Source organism: Protopterus annectens, chromosome 7.part0, assembly GCF_019279795.1.
Source record: "Protopterus annectens isolate FY-2018-M chromosome 7.part0, PAN1.0, whole genome shotgun sequence".
Classification (NCBI taxonomy): domain Eukaryota; kingdom Metazoa; phylum Chordata; order Ceratodontiformes; family Protopteridae; genus Protopterus; species Protopterus annectens.
The window spans coordinates 1088695100-1088715053 of record NC_056739.1 but is presented as its reverse complement, the minus strand read 5'-3'; the positions used below and the strand labels follow the sequence as shown (position 1 = coordinate 1088715053).

The following is a 19954-nucleotide window of genomic DNA, read 5'->3' as shown; positions in this document are numbered from 1 at the left end:
GGTAGTCGGGGGTCGCTTGTCTTTGTATTCAGATGCCTGGCTAAAATATTACAAAAGATTCTTGAGTACAAAGCATTATTACCAGAGTATATGTCATTCCTTTCACAGAACCTCCCTCGATACGAAAGAAAATCCCAGACGTTTCACCTAGTCTCAGGTATCAAGCAACCATAGAGATTCAGATGTTGCTGGAAAAAAAGAGTCATCCAGCCAGTCCCAGCAGACCAGATAGGATCCGGAACCTACTCCAGATTCTTTTTAGTTCTAAAGAAAACAGAGGACTGGAGGCCCATCTTGGACTTCATCAAACTCAACCCTTTTGTGAAGAAGGAGAAGTTCCGGATGGTCACACTTCAGTGGATTCTTTCGTTTCTAGGAACAGGTGACTGGATGTGCTCTATAGATCTCAAGCATGTGTACTATCATATCAAAATGGCCAGATCATCCAGAGATCACCTGCATTTCCAGCTGGGAGCCAGTCATTATCAGTTACGAGCACTGCTCTTTGGTCTCACAACAGCCCCCAGAGTGTTTACCAAATGCATGGCAGTGGTTATGGCTCACCTGAGGCATCTAGGACTCCAAGTGTTTCCATACCTGGATGACTGGCTCCTCACTGCCACCTCCAGGCATCAACTAGTTCAATCCAGGGATCACACTCTAAAACTGTGTTCTCAGTCAGGAATTACTATAAATTTCAACAAGTCTGCGTTGTCACCATCGCAGCATATTTCCTTTATCGGAGCAGATTTAGACACCACCACTGCCATGGTAAAACTGCCACTGGAAAGAATAGTCACACTTCAGCAACAGGCATCAGACATTCTGATACACAAAAAAGTACCAACCTCTCAAGTTTTGAAACTACTAGGTACTATGGCAGCAACTCTCATAGCAGTTCCTCTAGGGCGCATGCACATGAGAATACTTCAATGGTTACTCTTCACCCAGTCATCTTACCAACAACTTCCGATGTCATTCTTGACAATCATTACAGATTCATGCAAAAAGGATCTTCAATGATGATTGACCAGCCACCATGTAACAGTAGGTCATCCATTTGTTGTTCCCCCGCCATCAGCCATGGTGACCATGGATGCTTCTCTGATATGGTGGGGAGGGCTTTTTCAGGGAAGAACAGCCCAAGGCACCTGGTCAGAGACAGAGTCACAATTGCACATCAATGTCCTGGAGATAAGAGCAGTACTTTTGGTGTTGCAGTACTTCCAAGACTCTTTTCCTCTGGGAAAAAATGCATTTCAGACCAACAACATGTCAGTAGTCTAGTATATCAACAAGCAAGGGGGAACCAAGTCTTATCCCCTGTGTCGAGAGGCCTTAAGAGTCTGGCAGTGGGCTGTATCCAACGGGCACTTTCTGATAGCGAGCACATCTCGGGGAATTCCAATGTGATCGCGGACAAACTAAGCAGAGCCATTCTGATGCAGCATGAGTGGTCTCTCAAAGACGAAGTAGCAGAGATGATTTTCAGTAGATGGGGCCAGCCTTGCTGCGACCTGTTTACATCCCCCATGAATGCCAAATGCAGAAGCTACATTGCCCTGAATCCCCCACCAGGGGAAAACCCAAGGGATTCTCTCATACACGTTTGGCTTCTGGGACTCCTATATGCATTTCCACCCATTCCCCTGATTCCAAAATTTCTGCAGAAAACCAAAGCCTTGGGGAGTACTGTAATTCTGATAGTCCTGTATTGGCCTCGACAGATTTGGTTCCACTTCCTTCAACTCTACCAACTAGAGGAACCTTGGATTCTGGACCCAGTTACAGATCTGCTGACACATTCGTCAGGGGCTCTTCATCCTTCACTTCACTCCCTCAGACTGACAGCTTGGCTGCTTCAATTTCCAACATAGCCAGGTCCCACAATCTTTCCTCTGAGGTGCAGCATATCCTTGTATCCTCACATAAAACTTCAACCAGAAAGTTATACGCCAGCAAGTGGAAGCGGTTTGCTTTCTCGGCTTCTCAAAATGATATTGACCCATACATCACCCCAATTGCTAGCATATTACAGTTCTTGACTAAGCTTTTTAATGAAGGTGCTGCGGCAGCTACCATAAGTGTTCAATTGCTGCAATTTCAAATTTTCACCTCAGATCTGAAGGTTCTAATCTTATGTCTCACAGGTTATGTAGAGCCTTCTTAAAAGGAACTATACATCTCAGACCACCAGTTAGACAACCTCTCACTCACTGGAACCTAAATTTTGTTCTATCTATGATTATTCTTCCTCCATTTGAGTCTGCATTGTCCTGCCAACTTAAATTCCTGTCTTGGAAAACCATTTTCTTGGTGGCCATTACATCAGCATGTAGGGTGTCCGAACTTCAGGCCTTATCTATTAAACCCCCATATTTGATTTTTCACCCTGACAGACTGTCGCTCCGGACTAACCCTTCCTTCCTTCCAAAGGTATGTTCGGAGGCTAATCTAAATCAAACTATTGAACTCCCAACTATTTCTTCAGTAACCATTCCAACAAGTTGGAGTATATGTTGCATAAACTTGATGTTCACAGACAACTCAGATTTTATTTGGATAGAACAAAAGAATTTAGAAAATCAGAACAACTTTTTGTCTCTCATTCCGATACCAAGAAAGGGCTACCAGTGTCAAAAGTCACTCTTTCCAAATGGTTGACTGATTGTATAAAATTCACATATTCGTCCGTGACTCAACCGTTAGAACATAACGTGAAGGCGCATTCCACAAGAGCTGTTTCTACTTCTTAAGCTTATATGGCTAAACTGCCATTAGACACAATATGTGCAGATGCCACTTGGTCAAAGCCACATACCTTCATTATGCATTACCAAGTAGATAAGGCCTCCAGAGACAGGGCTTCCTTTGGTTCCACTGTCCTTAGGAATATACTCCCGTGAGCCACCCAGGATGAATGGTGTTTGGGATGCTACCCATTTATAAGAATGAACGGCGAGATTGAACAACTTCACATAAAGAAGTTATGTATGTACCATAATGTTCCATGTGAGTCGTTCATCTCGCCTTCATTCTTACATTCTCTCCTGCCTACCCCCTCCAGGCTTCTCGAAGAACGAGTAAGAGATTTGTGGTCTGGTGAGTCTTTGTGTAGGATTTCTTACTCCAGCTGGAGTAATGTTCATGTTTTTCTTATATTGTATATGTTGGGATCAGCAAACTAGATCTGGGGTGAGGCAGAGAGCATCATGGGATAGGGACTTGACCTCGAGCTACTCAAAAACCTCGAGCTTGTGAAAGCGACCGACTTGGAGCCGAGGGATCAGCTCGGAACCCATTTGTAAGAATGAAGGCAAGATAAACAACTCACATGGAACGTTATGGTAAGTACATAACTTTTTTTTTTTTATTTCTACTGTTCCACTGAAGAATAGACACTTCTAGTCTGAAAACTGAAAAAAGTTACAGGATTGCTGCTTGCCAGTTAAATAATGGTGGAATTCTGGTTTGTTTTTATTACCTTTTCATAAATGCCAATAAAAATGAATCTTCTTTCTTCCCTTTTATACTGATTTAATTTATTGTCACTGATCACCTAAATTAGGATTTGAAAATTGCTAACTGCATATTAGATGTCTTCTTTACAAATTGTCTAGATCTAGAGTCTGGTAGTAATTCTTTCATGTAAGGAGAAAAGCGCAGTACATGCATACCTTCCACTGACAGATTAGTTATCAAGCAGTATACATAAGCCATGCATCAGTGGCACAACCTTTTGATGCAGGAGGCTGTGAGTTCTATTCCTTAACCAAGTAGATAGATTGTTAACACTGGAGTGCTGCTCTCCTGATGGTGTCATCCTATGGATGAGAAGTTAAACTGAGGTCCCATATGTCTTACTCGATGGAAGCTCAGGTGGAGGTAAGAGAACTCACAGCACCTACTGAAAAGAGTAGGGGAAGTTAGCTGATTCCCTGGCCAAATTTCCCATAGGTTCATACTAAGCTAACTGCCCTTGCAAGCCATTTTAAGCTTAGCCAATTATCCCTTGTGAGACTCAAACCCTGCACCTTGTGTTTATAAGGCAAACACCTTAACCATTAGGCCACCCTCCCACTAGTAGTATAGATGCCACCTCTGGTCTCCTCTGAAAGAGGCTACTAGCCTGGTGAGACTAACCTGGTCAACAAAGAATAGATAGAGACAGAGACAGATTAAAAATAAATAAATAAAATGTGTTCCTTCCTGGACAAACAAAAGCATGGCTCATACAGAAATATGTTTAATATAGCAAATGACTTCATAGGTTCATAGGTCAGTACTAAGCTAACTGCCCTTGCGAGCCATTGTAAGCCTAGCCAATTATCCCTTGTGAGACTCAAACTTGAACATATGTTCTCATTTTCTTAATGTAATTCTTACTGAGACATCATATCATATGACATATGACATTTACAGTGTGTTCAGACTTAATATGCTAAAAGGGACTACATAATATATTTGAACAAACATAGAACAATACAAAGAGCAAATTAAACAAAATACGAATTGTGTAATTTTGTATTGCTAGAGTAATTCAGCCCTAATATCCACCAGATGGAAAAAGGCAAAAGCATCTGCAGCTTAAAAAATTAAGAAGCAATACTGGAGAATTGGAAGAACAAAATAAAAGAAACCAATATTATTATTGTAATAACCTATTTAAAGATAAGGATCATTCGATTAGAATAAATAACTGTAAAACAGCATACAACAAACATTTGTTTTAGGTTCATAGGTAATTACTTGGCTACCTGCTTTTGTGGCCATTTTAAGCATAGCCAATTTCTCTTTCAAATGTGAGAATCAGACCCTGCACCTTGTGTCTATAAGTTAAACACCTTAACCATTATACCAACCCCAACCCTTTACAGCAATACATAAACAAAACAACCAGTACTAATCTGCCACTGAGTTTCCATCTCTAATTAAGCCACAGTAGTTGAAGAGTGTCTTTTTATTACAAACCATGCAGCAGCCTGTCTCCTCCATGTCTGTAAACATTGTGGCTTAATAAAAGCTAAAGTTTTGTTGCTCACTGTTGCAGGAATTGGACAGAGAGCCAACTTTCTGTTACTACTGTTTTATTTTGGCCAGTAACTCTGTAAAATTACTGTGTAGAAAGGAATATTGTATCTAACTATAAATGTTGGCTGCACTGTGAAAAAGCCTGCCTAAAATGTGAATTTTTATGTTGAACTGCAAATGGACTTGTTTAATAAGAACAGCATTTTCTTTTCTGAACTTCATATACTTACCTATAAATATAATTTTCAAGTCACATAGCCGATTATAGTAACTGGTTTGCTTGTCACAAGCCACCCTATACACTACAATGGTGTTTTAAGTGCAAAAAAATAGAGATTTTTCTGTACTGTTGCCTTTTCCATAAGCTGCCTGCTTCCTTGATTTATATTCCTCATGAGAAACAGTCTGGAGAGTATCAGATTAGAAATGAAACCCATACTGTATAAGGTGCTTGTATGTTACTCGGCGTGCAGTTGGCTCTTGTATACATAGACTGCAGATACTGAGTTTGATTAGAAACATGGATAAGGCTCAGGACTTAGTAAACTCCAATAAAACCAAACTACTACTACTGCCCATCAGGAGAGAAGTGCATCATTACTGTGTCACTCTTCAGGAGAGGCATGCAGTGTCTGATACTTGGTCTAGGTTCAAAAGAGTCTAGAAGAGAGAGACAGATGTGCTGCCACAAATTAACATATGCTAAACTTCCAGTAGAGGATTTCCACTTTGATAATGCAGCAGGCTACCTCCAAGGAATTCCAGACTTCATGTACAACACTGAAGAAGCTTAGAATTGAGAATGATATGGAGGCATATCTAGTAGCTTTTGAAATGTATACAGTAAGCGAAAGCTGGCTCCAGACAGAATGTTTCAGAATGTTGTCATTCCAACTAACTGGAGAAGCTTACTTGCTACATATTTTGAATATCAGGCTAAAACTTCACATAACAAATGCAAATAAAACTTTGGAGATTTTTGCTTTAGATACATTTAAAAGGGCACTGCTTAGAAACTTATGAAAGCTGGTAGCCCAAAGTTACCCTCAGTCTTCAGGATGACTATTTGTTGCAAAGAGTTATTATGTTTTTTTTTTTACTACGTTGAGTTATACCATTGAAATCTCACCCTTGCCAGTGCAAGAGAACAGTAATAAGCCTTCACCTTAGTATGCCTGTACACTTTTAACAAAAACATTATCATTTCATTAGTTTGTTTGCGCTAGAAAATGACAGTAATACTAAACCTGCAAAAATTGTAATACAAGCCAGCAGTCTGTCAAAATGTGTCTGAAAGTGTAGCATAGTTACACTGATTAAATCACAGTACATTTGCAAACATAAAGTAATTAGTAAGTAAAAATAGATGTGTGGATCCACAGCAACAGCTGCACCTTACTAATGCATGCTAACCTTAATCCTAATGCTACCCTTGACACTATCCCCAACCATAAACCTTAACTTAGAAAAGCACTTTCCATACAGTAAACACGACATTCAAATATACTGTACATACAACAGCACACAGGCATAACACTAAATATATCCCCTTTCTTAGCTCTTACTCTAGGCCCACTCTGCAAATACTTGCACACACACACACACTCTCTCCCCTAATGCCAACATGTTTGGCATATGAGAATGTTATGGCATTCAAATCCCAAACCCACACTTAACTTACCCACAAACTATTGATCTTCATTCTTTCAACATTTCTAACAAATAGGTTCATAGGTAGGTACTAGGCTATTGGCCCTAGGGCTTATATAAGCCTAGCCAAATGGTACCCTGGCTTTTGCCACCCAAGAAAATTATTTTTCTGTGCCCCTGTCAAGCAGAGCCACAGAAGTGATGTCCGGGGTGAATTTCCTATCTCCCATCCAATCATCAAGATTTTTCTTGAAGAGTGCTAATGAGGAGCTCTGTTTGACATAGATAGGTAGTCTGTTCCAGAGTATGGGAAGTCTCTGGGACAGGAATCTATCCCTCCAGCATGTTCTGTTTATTATGGTAACAAGGTTTAGGTCCCTAGAGCATGTAGCTTGGAGGGATTGGGATTTCTTTACGTGGAGCATGTCCAACAGCTCTGGGTTTGACATAGCTTTGTATGTTAGGCAGAAATCGCCTCTGAGTAGGCGATATGTGACAGAGTAAAGCTGGAGCTTTTTGAGACGGTCTGAGTAGGGCATCCAGAAACTTTATTACAATAATAAACTGATGATTCCACAGAGTGAAGTGAAACCATATATAAATATATAGATGCAGATATAGATATAAATAGGTTTAATGTATTTTCTTAATAAATATATTTCACTTTTTATTTTTTATGAATTGTTTGTGCCTTTAGCAGCAATTCATTGGTTGTAAGAATACATCATATGATCAAATTATATTATTCAACTGAATCTGAAGTGCTGATGTTTTAGACTGATAAAGACACTGGACTAATGGTAAAAACCAACCAGTCTACAACATATATGTCACTGGATTATTTTTGCTGAGTGCTGATGTTATTTGGTGTATTATGTATTTTAATTTTTCATATTTTCACTCACTTTAGATTAATTCTAAACTGACTGCTTTTTTAACATTTGTTCTTGTGCTCTTGTGAACATTAGATATTTAACAAGACGTATACACACACACACACACACACACACACACACACACACACACACACACACACACACACACACACACACACACACACAAAACACTGACAATATAGGGAGTTGAACAGAGACGGAGATATAAATATAGGTATAGCTACAGATATTGATATAGGTATAGAGAGAGCTACATACAACACATACTTAATAGAAATACACCCAGCAAAAGTTTATCCAAAAATTTATTTTTTGTGAAAGAGGAATAGCTGACTGGAAATTATTCAAAACAACAGTGTGAGATTTGTATGTGAAGAAAATATTAGAAATAAATTGTGTAGTATAACATGCTAAGTGTGGAAGTAAAAAAAAAAACATTATTAGTCTGAATGTACTTCTGCATATGCCAAAAAAAGTATGTTTAAAATTTGGAAGATGTAACTCAGGATAGAGAAACTGTATGCACTTTATATAATGAATACTGAGGACTTTATATAATGAATACTAAGGACAATGTCTCCAAGATCAGACTTATAAATCCTTGTAGTGACATACTAAGTGAAGGATAAAGATGGAGTCATATCTGCTAATGTAAACAAGGCCAAGTAATATCCCAAGGATGTGAAAAGGCCTGAAGGATGCTAGCAAGTATTCTGGAAGAGGTATAAACAGCCAAAACAGTAAAAACAAGATGTACTTTTTGTACCAATGCTGCTGTCATTAAGGTTTCACCCAGAATACTCTGCCCTCTTCTGGAAACTACAGCTACATATACAGGAAAAGCAGGATGGAGACAGTTCAAAGAAAGGCCATCTAGTTGATTTACTCTGTCAGATAAGAAAATAAATAATGAAACTGAGGGATCTATACATGTAAGACTAGTGAAGTGTAAATTAAAGCTTACAAATATTCAAACATTGATAAATGCCTAGTGGAGATTAGTCTTATTATGAGACAATATCTTTAGAGAAGAAAAGGCATGATATATGTCTGGAAGAGGGCAGTTTAATGAGTAATGCAAAGACAGTGCAGTTCTCGAATGCTGACATATACACAAATCAAACTTCCATCTGAAACTTTGGAGACAGACTTGGTACAGGTATTCAAAATGCATGAAACAGCCACAGAGAACTACCTAAATAATTTAAAGACATATATTAAGTGAGGTTGGAAGATAGGGAATGAAAGATGGTGAAAAAGCTGGGGATAATCATTATCATATTTTCAAAGGTCTATTTGCTAATGTATTATATTTTACTGTTCATATGATACAATACACTAAGATTAGATCAGAGTCATGTAGGATCAGTGTATACTTGAAGAAATTTCATTTGAACTATATGATTTTGTAAGTAGGAACATTTCATTTCACAGAAAACAAATTAAAAATTTAAGGAAGTGGTACACATGTATGTGCAAGCCTGCATTAAAAGCATAATATTTTTGCAAGACTTTTTCAATGAATTACACAGACTGCACAGAAAACTACACAATTTTTATGGAGTAAAATTGTCGAACAATAGTATACTATCTTAAATTCTACTGATAAACATTTAAATAAGACTATATTACCCCTTTTTGTTTTGCACACACACACACACACACACACAGACACACACACACACACACACAGACACACATATTTTATATATATATATATATATATATATATATATATATATATATATTATATATGGGATCCGTACGGATCACCGAACGGCAACATAACCAAAACAGATTCGGCCGGGCATACTTGTGCGAAAGTGCTTTTCACCGAAAGGCACTTTCACGTAAGTATGCCTGTTGTGGAGATCGCACTACAGTGGGGATAAGGGAAAATTCCCTTTTCCCCACTGTAGTGCGACCTCAAAGTGAGAATATTTAAGTAGGGAGGTGGGGGGTGCAGCCTGCAAAAACGTAAAAGTAATGTTTTATTTTTTTTTTTTTTAAACACACTTTAACGAAAGTGGTTTTTCGGTGAAAGCGCTTTCGTTAAAGTGTGTTTGGTGATTGTGGATTCAGACTATTGAAATTTTGTTCAATAGTCCTAGATATATATATATATATATATATATATATATATATATATATATATATATATATATATATATATACACACACAGACTTATATATATATATATATATATATATATATATATATATATATATATATATACATATATATACATATACATACACGCACACTCACACACACACACACACACACACACACACACACACACACACACACACACGTATATATATATATATATATATATATATATATATATATATATCTATATGTCCACTTCAAAATGCTGACTTTCAAAATTCTTAAACTGAAAATACTGAGACCAAAATCTCTAAAGCTCAAAATACTGAAAACACACAGGATACCAACACTTATCATATTCCAGCACAAGTACATACTGAAATAAACAAAACACAAACCATATTACTCTTCTCCAAGTATAAGTAGGGGGCATGCCCCCCTGCACTCCCCACATCCCCTGCTACTTAAATATATCAACTCCAAGATTGCACTTTACCCCCCAGTGTACTTGCAGAAGAGTAATATGTTTCTGTTATGTAATTCTGCTGCAATATATTGTGTTGCTGTACTGTGTTTTTTTTTTTTTTCAATATTTTGAGTTTCAGTATTTTGAGTTTTCAATATTTTGAACTTTAGAGATTTTGGTCTCAGTATTTTGAGTTTAGGGATTCTGAAAGTCAGTATTTTGAAATGGACCCATATATATCTATCTATATCTATATGTATATATATATATATATATATATATATATATATATATATATATATATATATATTTATATTTATATGTGGGTGTATGTCAGATGACTGAGTTTACAGAAACCCAAAATTGACATGGTCAAGACCATATGATCATGTTTCCGAAAACTCAAACTTAAAAAAAACACAAAAAAACTACAAAATTCTACATTTTTTTACATTTTTGCAGGGGGCAAGCCGCCCTGCACCACCCATGTGTGAGGCTGCAACCTCCACACCTCCTGCAAGTTATATGTACCAACTCCAATATCGCACTACAGTGTGGAAAAGAGAAAATTGCCTGATCCTCACTGTATCACAGTCTCCATTCAAAAGCTTCAGGTTTTCAAAAAATCTACCATATGGTCTTTACCATGTGAATTTCGGAGTTTGTGAAATGTGAAAACTCAATCATCTGAAAGAGACCCGTGTGTGTGTGTGTGTGTGTGTGTGTGTGTGTGTGTGTGTGTGTGTGTGTGTGTGTGTATATATATATATATATATATATATATATATATATATATATAGTGCCATATAGTAGAATGGTTAAGGTACCCATTATATCACTGAAAATGATGTGCTTTTCCTTATTTAACAGAGAATTGCAGCCTTGGAACTTGCTCATGGCTTCATGTATTTTGGACAGAGTATCCATGGACAGCTGGATTTTAATGAAGATGGCCTTGTGGACTTGGCAGTGGGATCACTTGGGTCTGCTACGGTGTTATGGTTTGTTACAGTAAATTTCACATTTTTATCATTAGTCAATAATACATGAACTTATCCTTTAATATTTCAAGGTATATTTCAACTTTAAAATAAAATAACAATGGCATTACTTTGCATGGAGCAATGGTTTTAGGAAATCAGTTTTGGAGTGATGTTACAATTCATATGCAGAAATATTGTGTTAATAGACATGGATGTGTCTTTATGTAAAAAAAGATAGCAAATCATTCTCATCTTTAATAATAAATTTGTTCAGGTCCTGGTTGTAGACATCAAGCACTCAAGTGCAGAAACAATACTAGATGGTGTTTACAAGTTACAAAAACAAACAGTATCAGGATTGACAAGCTCCCTGAAAAACTGATTATTTCCATCAAAATTCAGGAAATACTACTTCTGGTTGATTTCAGTTTTTCAAACAGTATGTAGGATATTACATAACAGGTTTATAAGCAAAGCTGATACAGTTGCCATTTTATGTTTCAGTATGAATTTATACAAGATGTGCACACTCATTTATGATGTAGTGTAATAGTGTGTGCGATTATACTGCAAAATACAGAAATGTATTTTTGCTGTAGTACAGTACCATGATCTGTTAGCAAGAATGGGCCACAGTTGTTTTTTATTATGTTGTCATTTTGCCATTTATGTCACAATGCCACTATCATCAGACCAGCATACAATTTAGCACTCTTGGAAAAAGGGAACTGTGTTCATAATTAAAAAGGTTAAGAATAGAAGGGGTGAAGATATGGCATCAAACATAAAATATAGAAACTTGACAGGATATCCATACATTAACGGAGCCACTGTTAAAGACAAAACTACCCCACATACTTATGGAATTCTAGTGACTATTACTTATGGAATTTTAGTGACTATTACTGATCCTAATTTAGCTTTCAATAAACCAGCTATTTGTTTACGGTATTTATTTAGCAAGAATTTGAAAGAGTTGTACATCAGAAAGTAGGAATGGTATAATTGTCTTGATATACAATCATACCTGTTAAACTTGGTGGACTTCTTCAAGACAGTTACCAAAGCCCTAGACAAGGGCAAATCTGTGCATACAGCCTGCCTAGACTTAGCCAAGGACTTTGATACAATCCTCCACTCGGGAATCATTGGTAAACTCACCCAGATGGGTAAGGGTCCATCACCCAGGGGTCCGAATTGAGAGATGATAAGTCAGCAATCAAAGGAGAGTAGTATTGCTGAAATTGAATTCATCCTCAAGTATTGGTGAGTACCTTCATGAAGTAAACCCTGTTTTACACAAAATTTCACCAATATAAAAGTGATTTATAGACTGTATTTTATATAACATATATCAGGGACAGAAGTAGGTCAGAAAATTAGAAAAGATAGCTGGGTGCGCTAGACCCAGGATAAAAAAAGGCCCAATCCTGGTAGGTGCACTGGTGCCAGGACTGGAAAGAATGACAGTGTAGAATCCTCAAAATATGGAAACATTCCAACAATGGGGCCAGGTGCAAGCAGATGATCCCCCCCCCCCCGTTATAGAAGGAAGTAGCAGTTAACAAAAAAACACAAAAACTGATAGACCAAAGAAGAACCATAAAAATGATAGAGTGGACTACTGAGGATAAGAATTAAATTTTATATTGTTACTATTATGCAAAAAGCCCAGAATTTCCAGACACAAGACAGAAATTACAGGAAAGAAAAATAATTCCACAAAAGACTGTTGGAAGCTTCAAATAAATTGTTAATGCAACAGATTTGTGAAAAACATTATATGGACCAAGAAACTTTGATCTGTTTGGAAAAAGAAGCATCTGAGGAAGTGTGAAAATATAAACAACAAAATCTAGAGATTTTTGAAAAGTATAAAAAAGAAATATGGACATGGGAAAGAAAGAGAGATTTGATATGGTACAATATCTATGCAAAGTTGAAGGCCAAATTAATCAATACAAAAATGGCAGCCCTAAAGATATTCAAAGAGAAATACAGGCAAAGGCATGCAGATATGGAAACATTTGCAATAAAAAAATATCACAAAGATAGAATGCAGAAAAGAAGATTAGTAAAGTAGAAGTTAAAAAAATAGAAGTTGAAGTTATGGAAAGCCTGCAAAGTGAAGGATTTGGTGTAGAAGGTCTAACACAGGTTATATCACAGCATGATGGAATGAGTCCCCCAAGTAAGGTGAGACAGGAAAATCAGGAGACATCTGAAGAAGAAATATGGACATGGGAAAGAAAAATAGATTTAATATGCCGTAGTATTTATGCAAAGGAGAAAGCAAAACTAATCAATACAAAAAGAGCAGCAACAAAGATATTTGAAGAGAAATATAGGCAAAGGAATCCAGACATGAAAAACTTTACAATTCAAAAAATAAGACAAAGAGCAAGTAGAAAAGAAGATCAGTAATGGAGAAGTTAAGGAAACAGAAGCTGAGGTTATGCAGTAACTGAAGTGAAGGATTCAGTGTAGAAAATATAACTCGGAAAACACCACAGCAGGACAGAGCAATGGACATCCAAATTAAGGAGAAACCAGTGGAATGGGAAACAACAGGTCAGTTGCCATATGAAGATATTTAGGAGCCCTTCACAGGAAACCAGTATAAAAGTTCACTCGAAGCTGAACAGCAAGGGAAGGAACAGGAAACTGTGGCAACTCTGATGCAGTCAATATTGAGGAGTGATAGGCCAGGGAAATTCCATATGACAGAGCAATGGATGACACAGGATGAAATTGAAGAGAATGTGCCACAGGAAGATGCTATAGAACTTTCTATAGAATGCCCACAGGAAATGGAGAACAAAAAATCTGCCCTCAGTTTAGAAGAAAATGAGCTAAGAGAAGAGTTGCTTGATTTAATAGAGATAGATAGACGTATTAAAATCAATTAAAGAAAGACAGAAGGTCAGTAAAACCCAAAAAGTTTGAAGTTTGATAAAACAAATGAACACAGTAATTAGGGCTGTCCATAGAAATCCATTTGATATAACAGAAGTAAACAGGATATATCACTGTGCAGCTAAATTAATAACAGATAAAAGTCTACCACAAGAACACAGGGTAGTAAGGAAAAGGAAGGGGAGAAATCAAACACCATCATGGAAGTATAGAATAGAGAAAACTATAAAGCAATTAAGACAACAAGTGTCACTTTTAGAAGAGAGTAGAAGAGGGAACAGATCAGAAAGATGTGATAAAAGCAATGCGCAGTATTATAACGGATCAGGAATTATCATGCACTATCGCAAATAATAAACTAAAAATATCTGCACAGGCAGAAAAACTTAAAAGTTGCACAGATAAATATAATGGAAAAGTACAAAATAAGCAGTTTATTGATGACCAAAATAAGTTTTATAGGAATTGGGAAACAAGGTAAAAGGAATTGAAAGACCACCAAAAAAAGAAGAAATAGATACATTTTGCAGAAGTATTTATGAAGATCCTGTGGAACATAACAAAAATGCTAAATTGATAGAAGAAGTAAAAGTAAGAATAAGAAGTTTAAAGGTATATGATATGAAATGGGGTGAAGTAACAGCCAGAGAGATTGAAATAAAGTTAAGAAAAGCCTCTAATTGGAAAACGTCAGACCCAGATGTAGTACCTAACTTTTGGTTAAAAGTATTAACATCTTTGCACAAAGATTTAGCCATGAGTAAGAACTATTTATATGTGCAACCCAAACAGACAACATCCTGGTTAACAACAGGAAAAACAATGCTCCTTCTTAAGAGTGAACCTGCAAGCTACCCTAGAGATTATAGACCAATAACTTGCCTTCTGACGACATATAAACTATACACCAGAACCGATGCCGACAGAGTTTATAGTCATTTAGAAGAAAACTCAATTATGGCAATAGAACAAAAGGGCAATAAAAGAAAGTCATATGGGGCAAAGGATCATTTGTTGTTAAATAAAGTTATAGTGGAGAACTGTAAAAAAGGGGAAGAATCTAAGTATGACATGGAGTTACTACAAAAAAGCATTTGACAGTATCCCATATTCATGGATAAAAGAGTGCTTAAAAGTGTATAAGATACATCCTACACTGATCAATTACATTACAGTGACCATGAAACAGTGGCAAACCACTTTGCAATTAAACTATGATAAAGGACAAATTATTATTTCATGGATAAAAATTCAAAGGGTGATATTCCAGGGTGACTTCCTGTCACCACTGCTATTCTGTCTTGCCCTTAACTCATTAAGCTGTCTACTTAACAGATTAGCCGAACGGACCCCAATGGCTCGAACAAAACAAACAGGATGGTACTAGGACATGTTGTACACACACTATACTCTGTTTGCACTTCACCACCTACGACCTCACCATTAATAAAGCAGCTTTAGCAAGAAAAAATAATACCAAAAACATTTGGCTATATTATATTATATTATATATCATTAACTCATATATTACTTAACAGATTAGGCCATGGCTACAGCTTGGCTCCTAGAAAACAGCAAAGTGTAAAGACTTCTCATCTTCTCTTTGTTGATTATTTAAAATTGTATAGCTCATCAGATTTAGAACTGAAAGCACAACTGCAAGTAGTCAAAACTTTTTCAGATGATATAATAATGTAATTTGGTCTTGATAAATGTGCAAAAGCAACCCTTAAATTAGGAAAGATGCAGCACCAAGAAAACATCAGTTTGGGACAGGAATGTGATATAAAAGAACTTGAGCAAGAAGGAGTATATAAATATTTGGAAACTGATGAAGGATCAACAATAAAACATGAACAAATGTGAATAAAACTTAGTAAGGAATATTTTACAAGACAAATTAATTCTGTAAACAGTGTTGACATCTAGGAAGAAAATTTGCGTTTATATCATGCTATCGAAAGATGAAAATAGCGAATGTTATTTCATCGAACCTAAAATATCTAAACCACATAATATCGAACATTCAGAACAGCAATTGTTTTCCTTGGGAAAAAATTCGCTATTCCGAAACACATACACACAACAAAGGCACACCTAAAAAACATCAATCCACACACACATACACTTATAATCTTACAACTAACCCTATACTATACTGTGCATACACTACTGTCTATCCACTTACCTTAACCCTAACCCTAAGGTCCATCACTATCGCACACTCACCTTACCCACGCCCTAACCCTAACTCACTTAACCTGCCCCTAACCCTAATTCACCTAACCCGCACCCTAACCCTAACTCACCTAACCCGTACCCTAACCCTAACTCACCTAACCCATGCCCTAACCCTAACTTACCTAACCCACGCCCTAACCCTAATGACCACACAATCGCACACTTACCTGAACCCGACCCTTAACTTTCCACCACAGCGCTGAAAATAGCGAAGCCACAGAACCGGCCAACCAAATTCTTTCCCTAGGAAAGAATTCGGTGTTCTGAAACTTCGCTATTTTTAGCGTTCGCTCAAAACAGGTCGATAGAACATTTGAAGTTTTAAAACTTCGATGTTCTGATATAGACCCGAAAATTCAAGCTATTAACCAATTTGCTCTTTGTCCTAATTTACAGATTTGGAGTGAGTGACTGGCCCCAAAAGGTGTTGGATAGATTAGATAAGAAAACAAGAAGGATGTTTCATGATCATCAAATGATTTATAAAAATCAGTGCATACAATGATTATATATTCCCCATTCTGGAGAAGGGATGGGCCTCCTTGAAATTGACTACATGTATAGATCTGCAATTATGGGAATGCACGCATATCTGCTGACCTCACAAGACCCAAAGGTAGTGAATGTTTTGAAACATGAGGATAATAAATCTAAGATGACTTACCTGCTTAGTCTAGCAGAAGCATATCAGCGTCAAGCAGGAATGGAAATCAAACCAGAAGTAGATAAAAATCAGGTAGCAACTGAATGTGCCAAGAAACAAAAGAAATAATATAAGGCGAAGGATCAGATGAGAAGGCAAGAAATGTGGAAAATGCATAAATATAGTTTCAAGTATAGAAAACTCCTAGAACAACATCATGTTGATCAGGATCAAACACAGAAATGGTTAAGGAGAGGTGAATTTAAACCAAATGACAAAAGGTTAATATTGGAGGCCCAAGATAGTGGACTACATACACATTGGTTCACAAAGTCCATTGAACGTGTGGGAGAAACAGACAAATGTAGGTTTTGTATAACAGAATTGGAAACAGTCGCACATCTTGTTGCTGGTTGTGATATACTAATGGCTGAAGGACTGTATACTGAAAGGCAAAATAATGTGGCAAGACTGTTGCACGGGGATTGTGCAAACATTATGGTATTGAAGTGGCTGAAAAATACTGGAAACAGCCACAGAGCATTATAGAAAGTGATGAAGTTTATATCACATGGGATCACCCATTACCAACAGTTCAAAAAACAGATGTGAGAAAAACAAATGTAGTAGTCCATGAAAAGAAGACAAAAGTAGCATTGGTCATTGAAATTGCTACACCAAGTGAATGCAGTGTCTTAAGTAAAGAGAGACACAAAAATCATAAAATACCAGGACTTGCAGGCAGAAATGGGGGCAATGTGGAAGAAGGATACCCAGACAGCTCCAGTAGTAGTAGGAGCAACAAGTCTTATAAAAAAGAATTTACAACTGTACTTAGATATGTTACCGATACATGTAACTCCATACAAATTGCAGAAGTAGTCATTACTGGGCACATTGAGGGTGCTATGAAGAGCACTTCTGGCTTACATCAAAGATTGAAACAATACTAATTTCATAAACTTTAATCATACTTTCACTTAGGAATGGGGTCCATTCCTCTCATGGAATTAGAAACCCAGAATACTTGGAGAAATTAAAAGAAAAAGAATGAAGTCCAAGCTATAAACCAATTTGCTCTTCTTGTCCTAACTTACAGTTTTGGAGTGATTGACTAACGCCAAAAGGTGTTGGACTGGTTGGGCAGGAAAACAAGAAGGATACTTCATGCTCATCAAATTATTTATAAAAAATCAGTGTATAACAAGACTATATATTCCCCATCCTGAAGAAGGTAGGGGGCTCCTCAAAACTGATTACATGTACAGATCTGGAATCATAGAACTGCATACATATCTGCTGATCTCACAAGACCCAAACATAGTGAAAGTTTCAAAATATGAGGAGAATAAGATGATTTCCTGCTTAGTTTAGCAGAAGCATATCGGTGTCAAGCAGGAATGGAAATCAAACCAGAAGTAGATAACAACCAGGCAGCAACTGAATGTACCAAAAAAATAAAAGAAAAAATATAAGGTGAAGGATCAGATGAGAAGGCAAGAAATGTGAAAAATGCATAACTATAGTTGTGAGTATAGAAAACTCTTGGAAGGACCTCATGTTGATCAGGCTCAAACACAGGAATGGTTAAGGAGAGGTGAATTTAAACCAAAAGACGAAAGGCTAATATTAGTGGTCCAAGATAGTGATGGACTACATACACATTGGTTTACAAAGTCCATTGAACATATGGGAGAAACAGAAAAATGTAGGTTTTGTAAAACAGAACTGTAAATAGTCTCGCATCTTTTTGTTGGTTGTGATATACTAATGGCAGAAGGACTGTATTCTGAAAAGCATAATAATGTAGCAAGACTGTTGCATTGGGGACTGTGCAAACATTATAATATTGAAGTAGGTGAAAAACATTGGAAACATGAGCCACAAAGCATTATGGAAAATAATGAAGTTTATATCACATGGGATCATCCATTACCAACATTTAAAAAATATATGCAAGAAAACCAGATATAGTAGTCCATGAAAAGAAGACAAAAATAGCATTAATCGCTGAAATTGCTGCACCCAGTGACAGTGTCTTACATTCAGAGAGACACAAAGTATAAAATACCAGGATTTGCAGGCTGAAACAAGGGCAATGTGGAAGAAGGATACCCAGGCAGTTTCAATAGTACTAGGAACAATGGGTCTTACAAAAGAGAATTTACTCATCCTTAGATAAGTTATTGATATGTGTAACTCCATATGAATTGCAGAAGGAATCAATACTGGGCACATTGTGGTGCTGTGAATAGAGCACTTCTGGCTAATATCAGGAATGAAACCATGCTAATTCATGAACTTTAATCATGCCTAGACTTAGGAATGGGGGTCTGTACCTGTCATGGCATTAGAAACCCAAAAGACTTGCAGAAATTAAAAAACTAAAATATATCCCTTCCTGATATACTGAAATGAATGGCATTGTACGTAAGTACTTTCCTGATGTACTTTGTCCTGGCTATCCAACAAGTCATCTCTGTGTTTTTGGATGACTGTTTTAAGCATCAAATGTCTACCTGCTAGTCTTTTATGTGCATGATTCCTGAGATCCAGAAAGGCAGATGCTGTTGTTCAGAAGGTTGTCCAGTCAATTCTCATTAATTTCTTTTACTGATTTACTGCTAGTAGTCTTATAGTTTACACACAAAACACAGACACCATGTTCTTTTGTGCAATTTCTGTAACTTTACCTAATCCTTTAGAATAGCTGTATTACAGAGCTATAGGTTTTGCTGTCAGTTTTGAAATGTATTTACCCAGAGAAGCTTAACTGTCATTCTCCCACACCAGAACTACTTCCTGCCCAGAAATGTACCGTTGTTGTTTTAAATGCTATTAATGCAGAATTTAACCTTATTGCGAGTGATAATGTTTCCATTTCCATTGATTGTATGTTCTAAGGTAAGTTTTATGTTAGATTTGAATCAAAGATTCAAATTGCTTTGAATGCAAACATTCATTGCTTGAATCTAGAGTTCTGACTGAGAGTGCTACTAAAACAACTCAAACTAT

General features: G+C 36.8%; 1 protein-coding gene across 1 annotated transcript in view; it reads left to right on the top strand.

Annotated features, from left to right (window-relative positions):
- The window catches only part of ITGA11 (integrin subunit alpha 11), a 1670941-nt gene that overhangs the window by 1286033 nt on the left and 364954 nt on the right, over positions 1-19954 (top strand). The window contains exon 15 of the mRNA XM_044077667.1: positions 11027-11157. Coding sequence (XP_043933602.1) covers positions 11027-11157 — 131 coding nt within the window. The remainder of the gene's footprint in view (positions 1-11026; positions 11158-19954) is intronic.